The sequence below is a fragment of the Pseudochaenichthys georgianus genome, chromosome 7, assembly GCF_902827115.2.
Source record: "Pseudochaenichthys georgianus chromosome 7, fPseGeo1.2, whole genome shotgun sequence".
In the NCBI taxonomy this organism is placed as follows: Eukaryota; Metazoa; Chordata; class Actinopteri; order Perciformes; family Channichthyidae; genus Pseudochaenichthys; species Pseudochaenichthys georgianus.
In genome coordinates this window covers 40,991,722-41,005,535 of record NC_047509.1, presented here as the reverse complement: position 1 = coordinate 41,005,535, position 13,814 = coordinate 40,991,722, and the positions used below count along the sequence as shown (strand labels likewise).

The following is a 13,814-nucleotide window of genomic DNA, read 5'->3' as shown; positions in this document are numbered from 1 at the left end:
AAATGTCTATATACACTGAACAAAAATATAAACGCAACACTTTTGTTTTTGCTCCATTTTTTCACGAGATGAACTCAAAGATCTAAAAGAATGTTCTATATACACAAAATAACCATTTCTCTCAAATATTGTTCACAAATCTGAAAAAATCTGTGATAGTGAGCACTTCTCTTTGCCGAGATAATCCATCCCACCTCACAGGTGTGACATATCAAGATGCTGATTGGACAGCATGATTATTGCACAGGTGTGCCTTAGGCTGGCCACAATAAAGGCCACTCTGAAACGTGCACTTTTATCACACAGCACAATGCCACAGATGTCGCAAGTTTTGAGGGAGCGTGCAATTGGCATGCTGACAGCAGGAATGTCCACCAGAGCTGTTGCCCGTGAATTGAATGTTCATTTCTCTACCATAAGCCGTCTCCAAAGGCATTTCAGAGAGTTTTGGCAGTACATCCAACCGGCCTCACAACCACAGACCACGTGTAAACCACACCAGCCCAGGACCTCCACATCCAGCATGTTTCATCTCCCAAGATCGTCCTGAGACCAGCCACTCGGACAGCTGCTGCAACAATCGGTTTGCATAACCAAAGAATCTCTGCACAACTGTCAGAAACCGTCTCAGGGAAGCTCACCTGCATGCTCGTCGTCCTCATCGGGGTCTCCACCTGACTCCGGTTCGTCGTCGTAACCGACTTGAGTGGGCAAATGCTCACATTCGATGGCGTCTGGCACGTTGGAGAGGTGTTCTCTTCACGGATGAATCCCGGTTTTCACTGTTCGGGGCAGATGGCAGACAGCGTGTGTGGCGTCGTGTGGGTGAGCGGTTTTCTGATGTCAATGTTGTGAATGGAGTGGCCCATGGTGGTGGTGGGGTTATGGTATGGGCAGGCGTATGTTATGGACGACGAACACAGGTGCATTTTATTGATGGCAATTGTGAATGCACAGAGATACCTTGATGAGATCCTGAGGCCCATTGTATGTGCCATTCATCACGACCATCACCTCATGTTGCAGCATGATAATGCACGGCCCCATGTTGCAAGGATCTGTACACAATTCCTGGAGGCTGAAAACATCCCAGTTTCTTGCATGGCCAGCATACTCACCGGACATGTCACCCATTGAGCATGTTTGGGATGCTCTGGATCGGCGGTATACGACAGCGTGTTCCAGTGTCCCTGCCAATATCCAGCAACTTGGCACAGGCCATTGAAGAGGAGTGGACCAACATTCCACGGCCACAATCAACAACCTGATCAACTCTATGCGAAGGAGATGTGTTGCACTGCGTGAGGCAAATGGTGGTCACGCCAGATACTGACTGGTTTTCGGACCCCCCCAATAAAGCAAAACTGAACGTTCAGAGTGGCCTTTTATTGTGGCCAGCCTAAGGCACACCTGTGCAATAATCATGCTGTCTAATCAGCATCTTGATATGCCACACCTGTGAGGGTGGATGGATTATCTCGGCAAAGGAGAAGTGCTCACTATCACAGATTTTCAGATTTGTGAACAATATTTGAGAGAAATGGTTATTTTGTGTTTATAGAAAATGTTTTAGATCTTTGAGTTCATCTCGTGAAAAATGGGAGCAAAAACAAAAGTGTTGCATTTATATTTGTGTTCAGTGTATATTGGATTCTGTTGCTCCTTTTACGCTAGACGCACCAAAGTTCTCTCAGAGCCGTGGCTCAATGACTCGTGCTCTCAGATGCGCTTGCAGGCGTGCAGAGAGAACATGTAAAAAGGATAAACTCCATGTCTCCCTAGAAATCCTTCGTGCTTGCCTTTCCGACTACCAGACAGCAGTCAAAGCAGCCAAAACAGAGCACATTTCTCTCTTAATCTCCAACAGCCATAAACCTCAGTTTTTTTTTATCCTTTATTATGTCCTCAATTCGATCATTAACGCGCGTGCACTACGCTCTGCATCAGCCAAACGACTCGCTGCACACCCTCGCTGCGAGGGGGACCCAAGTTCCCATCAGCAAAAACACGTGGGTTTGCTATCCTGGCTCCAAAATGGTGGAATGAGCTCCCCATTGACATCAGGACAGCAGATAGGCTTACACATCTTCCGGCGCAGACTGAAAACTCATCTCTTTTCGACTCCACTTCGAGCGATAGAATTACTAACAAAGAACTGCTAACAGAGCACTTATATACTAATAAAGGACTAACTTATCTATAGCCAGTTGAGTAGCACTTGAAATGCTTGGCTCTATGAAACCTGATGTACTTATATGATTCTGTTTTCTTCAAGGTTGTGTCTTCCCTGGTTGAATGTACTTATTGTAAGTCGCTTTGGATAAAAGCGTCAGCTAAATGTAATGTAATGTTAATCCCTGTGATGTTTCTCCCAATTGTGCCATCGACTACTCTCTGTGATAAGTTTATTACATTATTTATCTGTTATTATTTATCTGCTCTTAGGCTAGCCCACACTAGTGCTAGCCCAATCCTGCTCCCTTTCTGTGCCCTGCTGGTCCTCGACCACTTTGAGCCTGTATCCCTCTCCTCTCTCCTCGGATGTAGTCATGCACCTGCAGCCGACAACACTGTAGACAGCATTCCTCTCGCCTTCTCAGAGATGTTTTCGAATCAGTTTTAAAAGATCTATAAAGGGTTATTAATGCCTTTGTTACCTCAAGACTGGATTACTGCAACGCTCTGTATGTGGGTATGGACCAGGTATGGACCAGGCTTCAATTAGACGCCTGCAGCTAGTCAAAAACGCAGCTGCACGTCTTCTGACTGGCCACAAAAAGCGTGACCACATCACCCCAATTCTGGCCTCACTAAACTGGCTTCCAATTCGGTTCCGAATTGATTTTAAAATCATTTTATTTGTTTTCAAAGCCCTAAATGGGCTGGCTCCGGCCTATATAGCCAAACTCCTCCATCGCTACACCCCAGCCAGAGCCTTAAGGTCGGCTGACCAGCTGCTGCTGGTAGTGCCCGAGACCAGGCTCAAAACCCGAGGGCACCGAGCCTTCGGAGCAGCTGGCCCTAGGCTCTGGAACACTCTGCCCCTCCATGTGAGGTCGGCCCAGACACTAGGGTTTTTTAAATCGACACTAAAAAACACACTTCTTCTCCCTGGCCTTCTAGTCAGAGTGGCGCATGACACTTTTGTTTTTATATTTCTGTTGTAAATTATTGTCTTTATTGTGATTGTAGTAATGTGTTATTACATGTACGACACTTTGGCCTTCGGCCAAAAATCGCTTTTAATGTGCTATATAAATAAAACTTGATTTGATTTGTTTTCAACCACTGCCGTCTCGCCGTTCCACGCCGTTGTCCCGCCCTCTCTGTCTGTGTCTGTTTCAGTTTCGCCAGCAAGACTGCTGGTAGACCAGCATAAATCCAGCTTCACCAGCATAGACCAGCATGACATCCATGCTGGGCTATGCTGGTTTAGCTGACCAGGCTGGTCTTGAACCAGCAAGAACAGCCTGGCCAGCTTGTCCAGCCTGGTAAACACCAACTAAACAGCCTAACAGCCTAAATACTTAGTAAAGTACAAAAGTATTGGTATCAAAATATACTTGAAAGTACCTATTATATATATTAAATTACTGGACTTCATTTTGTAAGCATTAATGTGTTCATCCCAGCTGGTAAAAGTGGAGCGAAATGTTTCACATACTTTATCAATCATATCAAGCTTTATTTATATAGCACCTTTCATACACAGTGGTAACACAAAGTGCCTCACAAAAACAATTCACAAATCGAAACAATACTTTATTATCCCCGTTCCCGGTTAATAAATACTGTATATACATACACACATACTGTATGTACTGCTGCTGGCTGTCTTAACCTATAATTATATCTGATAGTTAATTTATATTGTGTTTTAAGCACATATTCTGAATCTGTAAATAACTAAGTAATTATGTCAAGTAAATATAGTGGAATAAAAAGTACAAACATTGGCTTCCAAATTGTAGTGGAGTAGAGCATAAAATAAATACTAAGGTAAAGTACAGGTGCCCCAAATCGTACTCAAGTACAATACTTAAGCAATGTACGTTACTTTCCACAACAAGCGAATTGTCATTTACTCAAGTACACTTAAGTACACATTTGAGGTACTTGGAATCTATTTAAGTCTATTATTTCTGTGCCACAATACTTATACCTGCCACTACCATTCAAAGGGAAATATTGTACTTTTATTTTGAGTAAAGGAATCTGAATACTTCCTCCACATCTGCTTTAGGCCGCTTGAATCCAACAGTCATTGTATTTACTGAAGGTAACTCAACAGGCACACTGATAACAGTTCTTGCTGAAAACAGGGTTGACCAGGCTGGATTTAGCTCACTATGGTTTTAGAAGGGGTTACATTTATGTAATAACTAGAATAGCTGATTGAGCTGGAAATAGCTAAGAAAGCAATCCACATGTTTTATTTGTTTTTAATCAGTTCATTTACATGTCTCCAAGAGCCCTCCAAAATGTTTTGTCTTGTCTGCATTGGGCACTGGGGTACACCTCCCTTGTCAAGCTCTGCCTCCTGTGAAAGGTGGTTTCCATCATGTTTGTCTTTGACCATTCTTTTTCTCTCAATCCCTAAATAAAAGAGAAGTATACATTTGTGCAGTGGCCAGCCAGAAAACATTTCCCGTAAATACAGGAAAGCCATTAGTAGAGTGTGGTTAAAACCAGGCCAAAGGCTAACCTGGTTTTCTGTCATTCTGTCTGTGGTTTACGCAAGTTCCGTTTGAGAGGGAATGCTTGTGATCAGTGAGGGACTTCTTAAAGACAGAGTGAGTTTCAGAGAAGTGGTCTTCAGTTCTAGTTTGTTTCAGTTTTAATTAAGCAAACATATTTTTTAAAGTTTTGATAATTTATGTTCTCTAAATATCTATAATATTAATAAACAATCGTCATAGTTTTTCAACATGTTAGATGAATTGGCCAATATTATTAGGATGAGACGGGTACTAATGACTTTTTCTTTTTGTAAGACAGATACGTGGGGTGGGGCTTTATCTGAGACGTGGACCGAATGACTTAACACATCTAGGTAGGTCCAATGATGCTTGTGTGTGTGTGCATGTGTAATGCATATTTACGCCCTCTCTGAGGACAGTGTGTGCAGTACGGTGGTGAGGATGGAGAGAAAACCCCTTCAGAGCGATGTCATCTCTTGGTTGGCTGCTTCAGAGTCACTTTCACTTCCTCCTCCTTTCTCCATTTTCTCTGGCAGACTCTCTCAGCCCAGCAGATATGCGGTCTCCTCCCTCTCTCACATGCTCCTCTTTGCTGCCCTCCACCAAGTTCTCCATCATCTGAGCCTGTCTTTACCACCCCCACCCCCTGATTTGCCTCTCCGGTGTACAGCAGCTCCCCGACTATGAGCGTGCTGTGTGGTGCGTTGCCACTGTGTGTGCTGGGTGTGTGTGAACAGGTACACCCTCCAAGGGAGTGTGTGCGGCGGGGGTGAAGGCCAGTGTCTGGATGTTGACCAGCTGCATTGCAGCCTGAAGGCTTTGAGGGGAGCAGTGTGCTATTGCAGGGCCTCGGATGTGTTCCACAAGACATGCACAATCCTCCTCCTCTTCTCGCTTCTCAGCATCTAGCCGCAACAGTCAGAGAAACTGATGTCAGACAGACAAATGGAAGTTGAAATATAAAGTGGCCAGCCAGAAAATAATTCCTGTAAAGACAAATATTTATTTCAAATCCTGAGTGCTGCTAGCAGGAAATCCATTACTAGAGTGTGGTTAAAACCCAGGAAAAACCTACAGTGGATTGACAGTGTTTTTGTGATCATTTGTTTCTATGTGCGCCTTTCATTGAGGTACACTTCCATAACTTTGTTATGTTCATAATTAATTTTTATTTATAGCATGTTTAACAGTCATAGAGTCATGCCTCTGTATTGTCCACACAATTTGTAATACATGTATGTGTGCATTGTACACTACAGAAAGCTACAAGAGAATATTGATATGTATTGTCAATGAATGTATAGACTTGAATAAAAAGACAATACAAAAAACACTTGTATGGCACTCTGTTTTCTCTCTAAATCTAAATCTACATGATATGCAGATGTTTATTGTGAATTTGTTTGCTATTTGAGCAGTCAAAATAGAAACAGACAAGCTTTCCTTCCATCTCGTTACCTTGCTCAGTATGCAAATCCTGTCGCTGCAGCCACAGACGCTCAAAATCCCTCCGGGCTGAGAACCGGAGTGAGGGGACAAACTGAGCGGGGGGGCTACACTGGATGCCAGTCCCTCAGCCGAGGAGTCCGAACACCCACGGGCTCTGTCTGAGGCTGGAGAACACATGGAAGCATGAAGATGGGAGGTCACAGGAAGGAATGAAGGGAAAGAGGTCAAAGAAGAAAGGATAAGGATGCAGCTCCAGGTGGACAGACGGAGCATTTGTTGTTTTCTAAAAAACAGACTTTATTGTCATTGAGCTAAGAACACAGTTACAGTCAGCCGCTCTAATAGATGATCATCTTGGCTACAACAACAGTTTTGCTTGTGATAAAAAAGGTCGAACAAAATGTGTTCCATAAAGATAGGTGCTTCATGTTGCCAAAAGGTTGAACTGTACATTTTTGGTTGTTTGGAGGAAAGCTTACTGTTACAAACTTCTATTCATTTGTTTAGCTAACTAATGCCACAGTTTATTTTTGTAAACATTGTATGTGATTTGCTAAAGGCCGGGACATTTTCGACACATTTCTAACCGGTTGACCAATTACAACAGCAGGGTTGCCAACTCTCACGCATCTGGCGTGTGACACACGCTTTCACTCTCAATCTCACGCTCTCACGCTGCCCAAGAACAAGAATACCGAAGACTAGAAACGGTTTGAAAACTGTTGTCACGCAGTGATCGTCTTCTCAATAGAACATCTTTGATAATGTAATCAGAATCAAGATAACGGCGTGGTGTTGTTGCAGGAAGTCCCGACGGAGAATACTTTTGCTGTAGTACATCTCTATACATCGATACAACATTACGTGTTGATAGAAATCAACACGTAATGAAATAAGACCCCACGGTTTGATGATTGGTAGGTGTGTGGGCTGTCTTTCATTTTGACACGCAGAACAATGGGGGCTATCCACCCTTATCCACAATGTAAGTAATTCACACAGCCTCTTCCCTCTTCTCTTTGTGAGGAGAGAAGGTTCAGCAGGTTCAGCTTCATTTAAATATGTCGTGTAGTAATAGTGTGAAGCTGACAATTGAGCGGCCCGACCAAGCAAGGAGGCAGAACGTCCAAAATTACAACCCGGTGTGGGCATTTATTCAAATCATAAGCACATGATTCACAGCCTCAATTGCTGTTCCCCTGAACACAGTCAGCAGCCACAAGGATCTCACCCACACTACCAGCCTCCAAACAGACAGGGCAACAGACCCTAAATACACACACTAATCAGCAATTCGACACAGGTGGGGGGGAGGAGACAACACAGGGCACCAGGTGCACACAATCAACAGCCACAGACATGGGGGAAGGGGAACACTTTTAACATGAAACCAGGAAACAGAGACAGACAAACTTACATAAATTACATATATTCCCATGCTTCCTGTGCAATGTTTTCAGTGCTATATTACCCGTAACGGAGGCCGAGATCTATGGGCCCAGAGATCACCTCCGTTACAAATAGATTTTTTTTTTTTTTTTCTTCTCAAGAGAGTACCAGAATGTGTATTTTATGTTAGTATTTCAAAATATCTCCTGGGGGAGAATCCCCCCAGACCCTCCTGCAGGGGTTGGGTTTTCAGCATGTCAACTTTTTCACCTGTGGAGAAATTGCAGGATTGGCTCCAGCCAAATGCTGGTAAATCATGCACGTGGCTGGTACTGTATGTTGCACGCACCAGCCAAAAATAACAATGGCAATCTATTGAGTGGCTGGTAACATTTCAACATTCACTAGGCTAGCCATTTGGCCAGTGGACAAAAATGTTAAAATTTGACCTCTGCAACCGTATTGTTTAATTACACTGGGTCTCTAATTACATCTTTTAAGTCTACAATAAATAAACATATTCCTCTATCCTCTCACTCAAACCCAGTGTAATGGTAACCTGATAAACCTGTAACATTAACGTTACGTGGTCAACAATAAACCTGTAACCTGCCTATAAACCGACAGATGTATTTATGTATGTAACTATGTTTTTTTCTACGTTTAACGTTAGCCAGTAGATGGTGGCAGCGGAACGTAATGATTAACGTGACCGACCTTTTTTATGTCATATGTCAAGAGTTGGATGTCAACGCCACTCAACGCAAACAAGTGTGACAAGCAAACATTCACTCATCTTTTCAAATATTCAGTTACAAAGCTAGCAGCAAGCTAAGTTAACATTACAGAGCTGATGCTGAGCTAAACATGTTTGCTAACCGTCCATATGCGTTAATGTGACTGACCTCTCCGGGTGAGTTTTCAAGTGCCTGATGAAATTTGACGTTGTTGCACCAGCATCCTTGATTTTAATATTGCAGACTTTGCAGTGTGCGCTCCTTTTGTTGGTGCCGCCGGCGTTTTGTTCTAAGTTTTTATAGTTGAACCTAATTACAAGCGGTACAGCTGCAGGTGTGCCGCCGGTCGCCATGGTGTTACCATGATGTTAATGTTAATGTTAAAGGTGGGGTAGGTAAGTTTGAGAAACCGGCTCGAGATACACTTTTTGTTATATTCCATGGAATGCTCTTAACATCCCGATAGCAATGAAAAAACGTTGATGATATTCACTCTTCTTTTTCTGACTCACCTTTATTCACCGCTGGGTCACCAGACCCTCCTTCCACCCGCACACTAACCTCCTTTTCCCCTCTCTCGCCAAGTGAGGTTCTTACCCTCATTACCTCTGCCCGCCCTACCACCTGTCCTCTGGACCCTATCCTTTCAAACCTCCTTCAGACTATCGCTCCTGATATTCTACCGTTTCTCACCCATTTCATCAACACTTCTCTAACTTCTGGTCACTTTCCAACCAGTCTCAAGGAGGCAAGAGTAAACCCTCTCCTAAAGAAACCCCACTCTCAACCCGTCTGATGTTATAAACTACAGGCCTGTCTCTCTCCTCCCGTTCCTGTCTAAAACACTTGAACGCGCTGTCTTTAAACAACTCTCCTGTTATCTCCATCAGAACAACCTTCTGGATCCGCACCAGTCTGGTTTCAAGGCAGGTCACTCCACAGAAACTGCTCTCATTGCTGTCACTGAGGAACTGCACACTGCTAAAGCAGCCTCCCTCTCCTCTGTCCTCATCCTGTTGGACCTGTCTGCTGCATTCGACACGGTGAACCATCATATCCTCCTTCGCACTCTCCAAGAACTTGGAGTTTCAGACTCTGCACTTTCCCTCCTCACCTCATACCTCAAAGACCGTACCTATAGGGTAACTTGGAGAGGGTCCGAGTCCGACCCTTGTCAATTAACTACAGGGGTCCCTCAGGGCTCTGTTCTTGGTCCCCTCCTCTTCTCCCTGTACACAAACTCGCTCGGATTTGTCATTAGCCCGCATGGTTTTTCATACCACTGCTACGCTGACGACACCCAATTAATTCTGCCCTTTCCCCGCTCAGAGACCCAGGTCGTCGCACGCATCTCTGCTTGTCTAGCTGACATCTCTCAGTGGATGTCCGCTCATCACCTCAAGCTCAACCTTGACAAGACTGAATTGCTTTTCCTTCCGGGAAAAGATTGTCCCACTCTTGACCTGACTATCAACATCGGCACCTCTGTTGTTTCCCCGACCCAGACTGCAAGGAATCTGGGTGTGATCCTAGATAACAACCTGTCCTTCACTGCAAACATCGCTGCTACAACCCTTTGCTGCAGATACACGTTTACAACATCAGGAAGATACGTCCCCAGCTGACCCAGAAAGCGACGCAGCTTCTGGTCCAGGCTCTCATCACCTCACGCCTAGACTACTGCAACTCCCTCCTGGCTGGTCTACCTGCATGTGCCATCCGACCTCTGCAGCTCATCCAGAATGCAGCGGCTCGTCTGGTCTTCAACCTTCCTACATTTTCCAACACCACTACGCTCCTCCGCTCCCTTCACTGGCTTCCGGTAACTGCTAGAATTCACTTCAAGACACTGGTACTTGCATATCATGCTGCGAATGGATCTGGCCCTTCCTACATCCAGGACATGGTTAAACTGTACACCCCAGCGTGTGCACTACGCTCTGCATCAGCCAAACGACTCGCTGCACCCTCGCTGCGAGGGGGACCCAAGTTCCCATCAGCAAAAACACGTGGGTTTGCTATCCTGGCTCCAAAATGGTGGAATGCGCTCCCCATTGACATCAGGACAGCAGAAAGCCTGCACATCTTCCGGCGCAGACTGAAAACTCATCTCTTTCGACTCCACCTCGAGCGATAGAATTACTAACAAAGAACTGCTAACAGAGCACTTATATACTAATAAAGGACTGGCTTATTTATAGCCAGTTGAGTAGCACTTGAAATGCTTGGCTCTATGAAACCTGATGTACTTTATGATTCTGTTTTCTTCAAGGTTGTGTCTTCCTGGTCGAATGTACTTATTGTAAGTCGCTTTGGATAAAAGCGTCAGCTAAATGCAATGTAATGTAATCAAAGTGCTTTGACAAAAAATCCATACAATTTTTTTATCTGTGGAAGCCGCAATACTGTAAAAAGTACGACCAATTATTTTAAAATATTCTAAAATAGCTGGATAGCCTACATGCCTGTCAGCCTCCCATCGGGGCACAAACTTATCTCGTGCCCTCATTGGTCATGTGCGCGTACGTGTGTGTTGGAGGAGGGGCTCTGTAAGGAAGTGGCAGATTTTCTTCGGTTGTGTATTTTCAAATTCTAGCGATCTCGAGCCGGTTTCTCTTACCTACCCCACCTTTAATACACCAAAAATAGAAAACACAATGATTGTTCACGAGTCCCAAAACACGAGTCCAAGTCGAGTCCGAAGTCTTTTGAGCAGGAGTCCAAGTCAAGTCTGAAGTCTCTGTGTGTGCGACTCCAATCCGAGTCACAAACTCGAGTCCCCATCTCTGCCTCGCACAATAAGGGGCACACTCTGGACTTAATTATCTCAAAGGGTCTGAATATCTCTGAGGTTGTGGTGACTGATGTTGCACTCTCTGATCATTCCTGTGTTTTCTTTGAGAGCTCTATTTCTGTTCACCAAAATTGTCAAAGAGAGGTAACCACAAAGCGATATTTAACTGAAAATACTAAGGAAATGTTTACTCTTTCACATTTGCCCCTGCTAACATCTCAGTAAATGAGCTAGTAGATCATTTTAATTCAAAAATGTAAAATGTTATAGATGCCATTGCTCCAACTAAGATAAAGGAAGTGACTGGCAAGAAAATATCTCCATGAAGAAAGGCCATGACCGTGAAAACAGAAAAAAGAGAGTTCCGAAAAGCTGAACGTAGGTGGCGAAAAACAAATCACCAGGTTAATTTTGAAATCTATAAAGAGAGACTTGGCCTTTATAATTTGGAATTGAAAATTGCACGACAGTCTTTCTTCTCTGACATCATTACCAAAAACAAAAACATTGCACGTGCCTTATTTGCTACAGACTAACTAACCCCCCAGTGTCAGTAGCCTCTGCATTTCTATCCACCAGGGCCTGCAATGACTTTGCCTTCTTCACTGACAAAATTCAGAAAATCAGACAAGCAGTCAGTGCCTCTGCATCAGGAACAGCAAATGTTTTGTCCCTGTGTCCACCTAATATCAATTCAAACACCATGACACAATTCCATCAGATTAATGATAAAAACCTAGAGGACATTATTCAACTTCTGAAATCCTCCTCCTGCTGCCTTGATATTATTCCAACAGGATTTTTTTAAATGTTTTTCATTGCATGGCCTCAGATCTACTTTATATAGTAAACAAGTATCTTCACTCAGGTATTTTTCCACAGGCCCTGAAAACTCATTAAACCACTATAAAAAAAATTATAAACTAGTTGCTTCACTAATGAACAATTACAGACCCATATCAAACCTGCCATTTCTAGGTAAAATCATTGAAAAAGTTGTTTTTCAACAGTTGAGTAATTTCTTGCAATTAAATAACTGTTTTGATGTGTTACTGTCAGGCTTTCGTCCAAACCACAGCACTGAGACTGCTCTTGTAAAGGTCTTCAATGACATCCACTTAAACACAGAAAGTGGCAGAACTTCAGTGTTAGTATTATTAGATCTCAGTGCTGCGTTTGACACATATACTAGACCGACTGGAAAACTGGATGGGACTTTCGGCAACAGTTCTAAATTGGTTTGAATCCTACTTAAAAGGACAGAACAAATATATATAACTTGGTTTCTATAGGTAAATACACATCTGAGTTGACAAATATGACATGCATACTTGCCAACCTTGAGACCTCAGAAATCGGGAGCATTTCCAAAACCACCGCGGGGGGGGGGGTGCTATTGGATCGCCGGAGCTGTGTTAGATTAACATTAACATGCTTATTGTAGTTGTAAGTGCACTGCCTTGTGGCCTGTAGCACCATCCTCAATGGAGCATATGTGTGGGTTGGAAAGGAGTGAGCAGAGGGTAGAGTTGTCGATTCTTGTTCTGTTTTCTGTGACTATCTTCCGCACTCTCTCAGACTTTCAGTTGCACGCTACTAAAGAGACGCACTACCATGGCAACCAAACAATGGTGGAGCTGTATTAAAGTCCGAGTGGAAACAGTCCTGAGTAAATCTGATTTTGTCAGAAATCGGGAGGAAACCGGGAGAAGGCAATGAAATTGGGAGTCTCCCGCGAAAATCGGGAGGGTTGGCAAGTATGATGACATATGGGGTACCTCAAGGCTCCATCTTGGGGCCTCTTCTCTTTAACATCTACATGCTTACATTATCTGGGTCAGATAATGAAAAACAACAAAATAAGTTACCATAGCTATGCAGATGACACACAAATGTACGTAACAATTTCACCAGGAGACTATGCTCCAATTCAAACACTGAGTAAGTGCATTGAACAAATCAATGACTGGATGTGTCAGAACTTTCTCCAATTAAACAAAGATAAAACTAAGGTAATGGTTTTTGGAGCCAAGGCAGAACTATTAAAGTTAGCGCTGAGCTTCAGCCTGCAATGTTCAAAACAACAGATAAAGCCAGAAATCTAGGTGTAGTCATGGACTCTGACCTGAGTTTCAACAGTCACATTAAAACAGTTACTAAATCAGCCTACTATCAACTAAAGAAACATATCTATGATTAAAAGACTAATGTCACAGCAGAATTTGGAAAAACTTGTCCATGCTTTTATCTTCAGTAGACTCGACTACTGCAATGGTGTCTTTACAGGTATCACTAAAAAATCTATTAGAAAGCTGCAGCTAATTCAGAACGCTGCTGCTCGAGTCCTCACTAACACTAAGAAAGTGGATCACTTCACTCCAGTTCTGAAGTCTTTACACTGGCTTCCTATCTGTCAAATAATTAATTTCAAAATATTGCTGCTGGTTTATAAAGCTTTGAATGGCTTAGGCCCAAAATACATTTCTGACCTACTGCTAAATTATGAACCATCCAGATCTCTCAGGTCTTCAGGGACTGGTCAGCTTTCTGTCCCCAGAGTCAGAACTAAACATGGAGAAGCAGCGTTCAGTTATTATGCTCCAAATATCTGGAACAAACTCCCAGAAACCTGCCGGTCCGCTGCAACTCTGACTACTTTTAAATCCAGGCTTTTTTTTTGCCGCTGCTTTTAATTGAACTATTCATATCTTAAACTGCACTGTAACTTTTATCCTTGTATTTTTT

General features: G+C 43.4%; 1 protein-coding gene across 1 annotated transcript in view; it reads right to left on the bottom strand.

Moving 5' to 3' along the window:
- Nucleotides 1-5,048: 5,048 nt before the first annotated feature.
- Nucleotides 5,049-13,814, bottom strand: part of ap4b1 (adaptor related protein complex 4 subunit beta 1) — a 55,868-nt gene continuing 47,102 nt past the window's right edge. The window contains 10 exon segments of the mRNA XM_034087203.2: nt 5,049-5,155; nt 5,157-5,183; nt 5,185-5,222; nt 5,225-5,301; nt 5,303-5,416; nt 5,418-5,467; nt 5,469-5,605; nt 6,159-6,207; nt 6,209-6,232; nt 6,234-6,313. Of these exon segments, the coding sequence (XP_033943094.1) occupies nt 5,099-5,155; nt 5,157-5,183; nt 5,185-5,222; nt 5,225-5,301; nt 5,303-5,416; nt 5,418-5,467; nt 5,469-5,605; nt 6,159-6,207; nt 6,209-6,232; nt 6,234-6,313 (653 nt within the window). The 3' untranslated portion in view covers nt 5,049-5,098.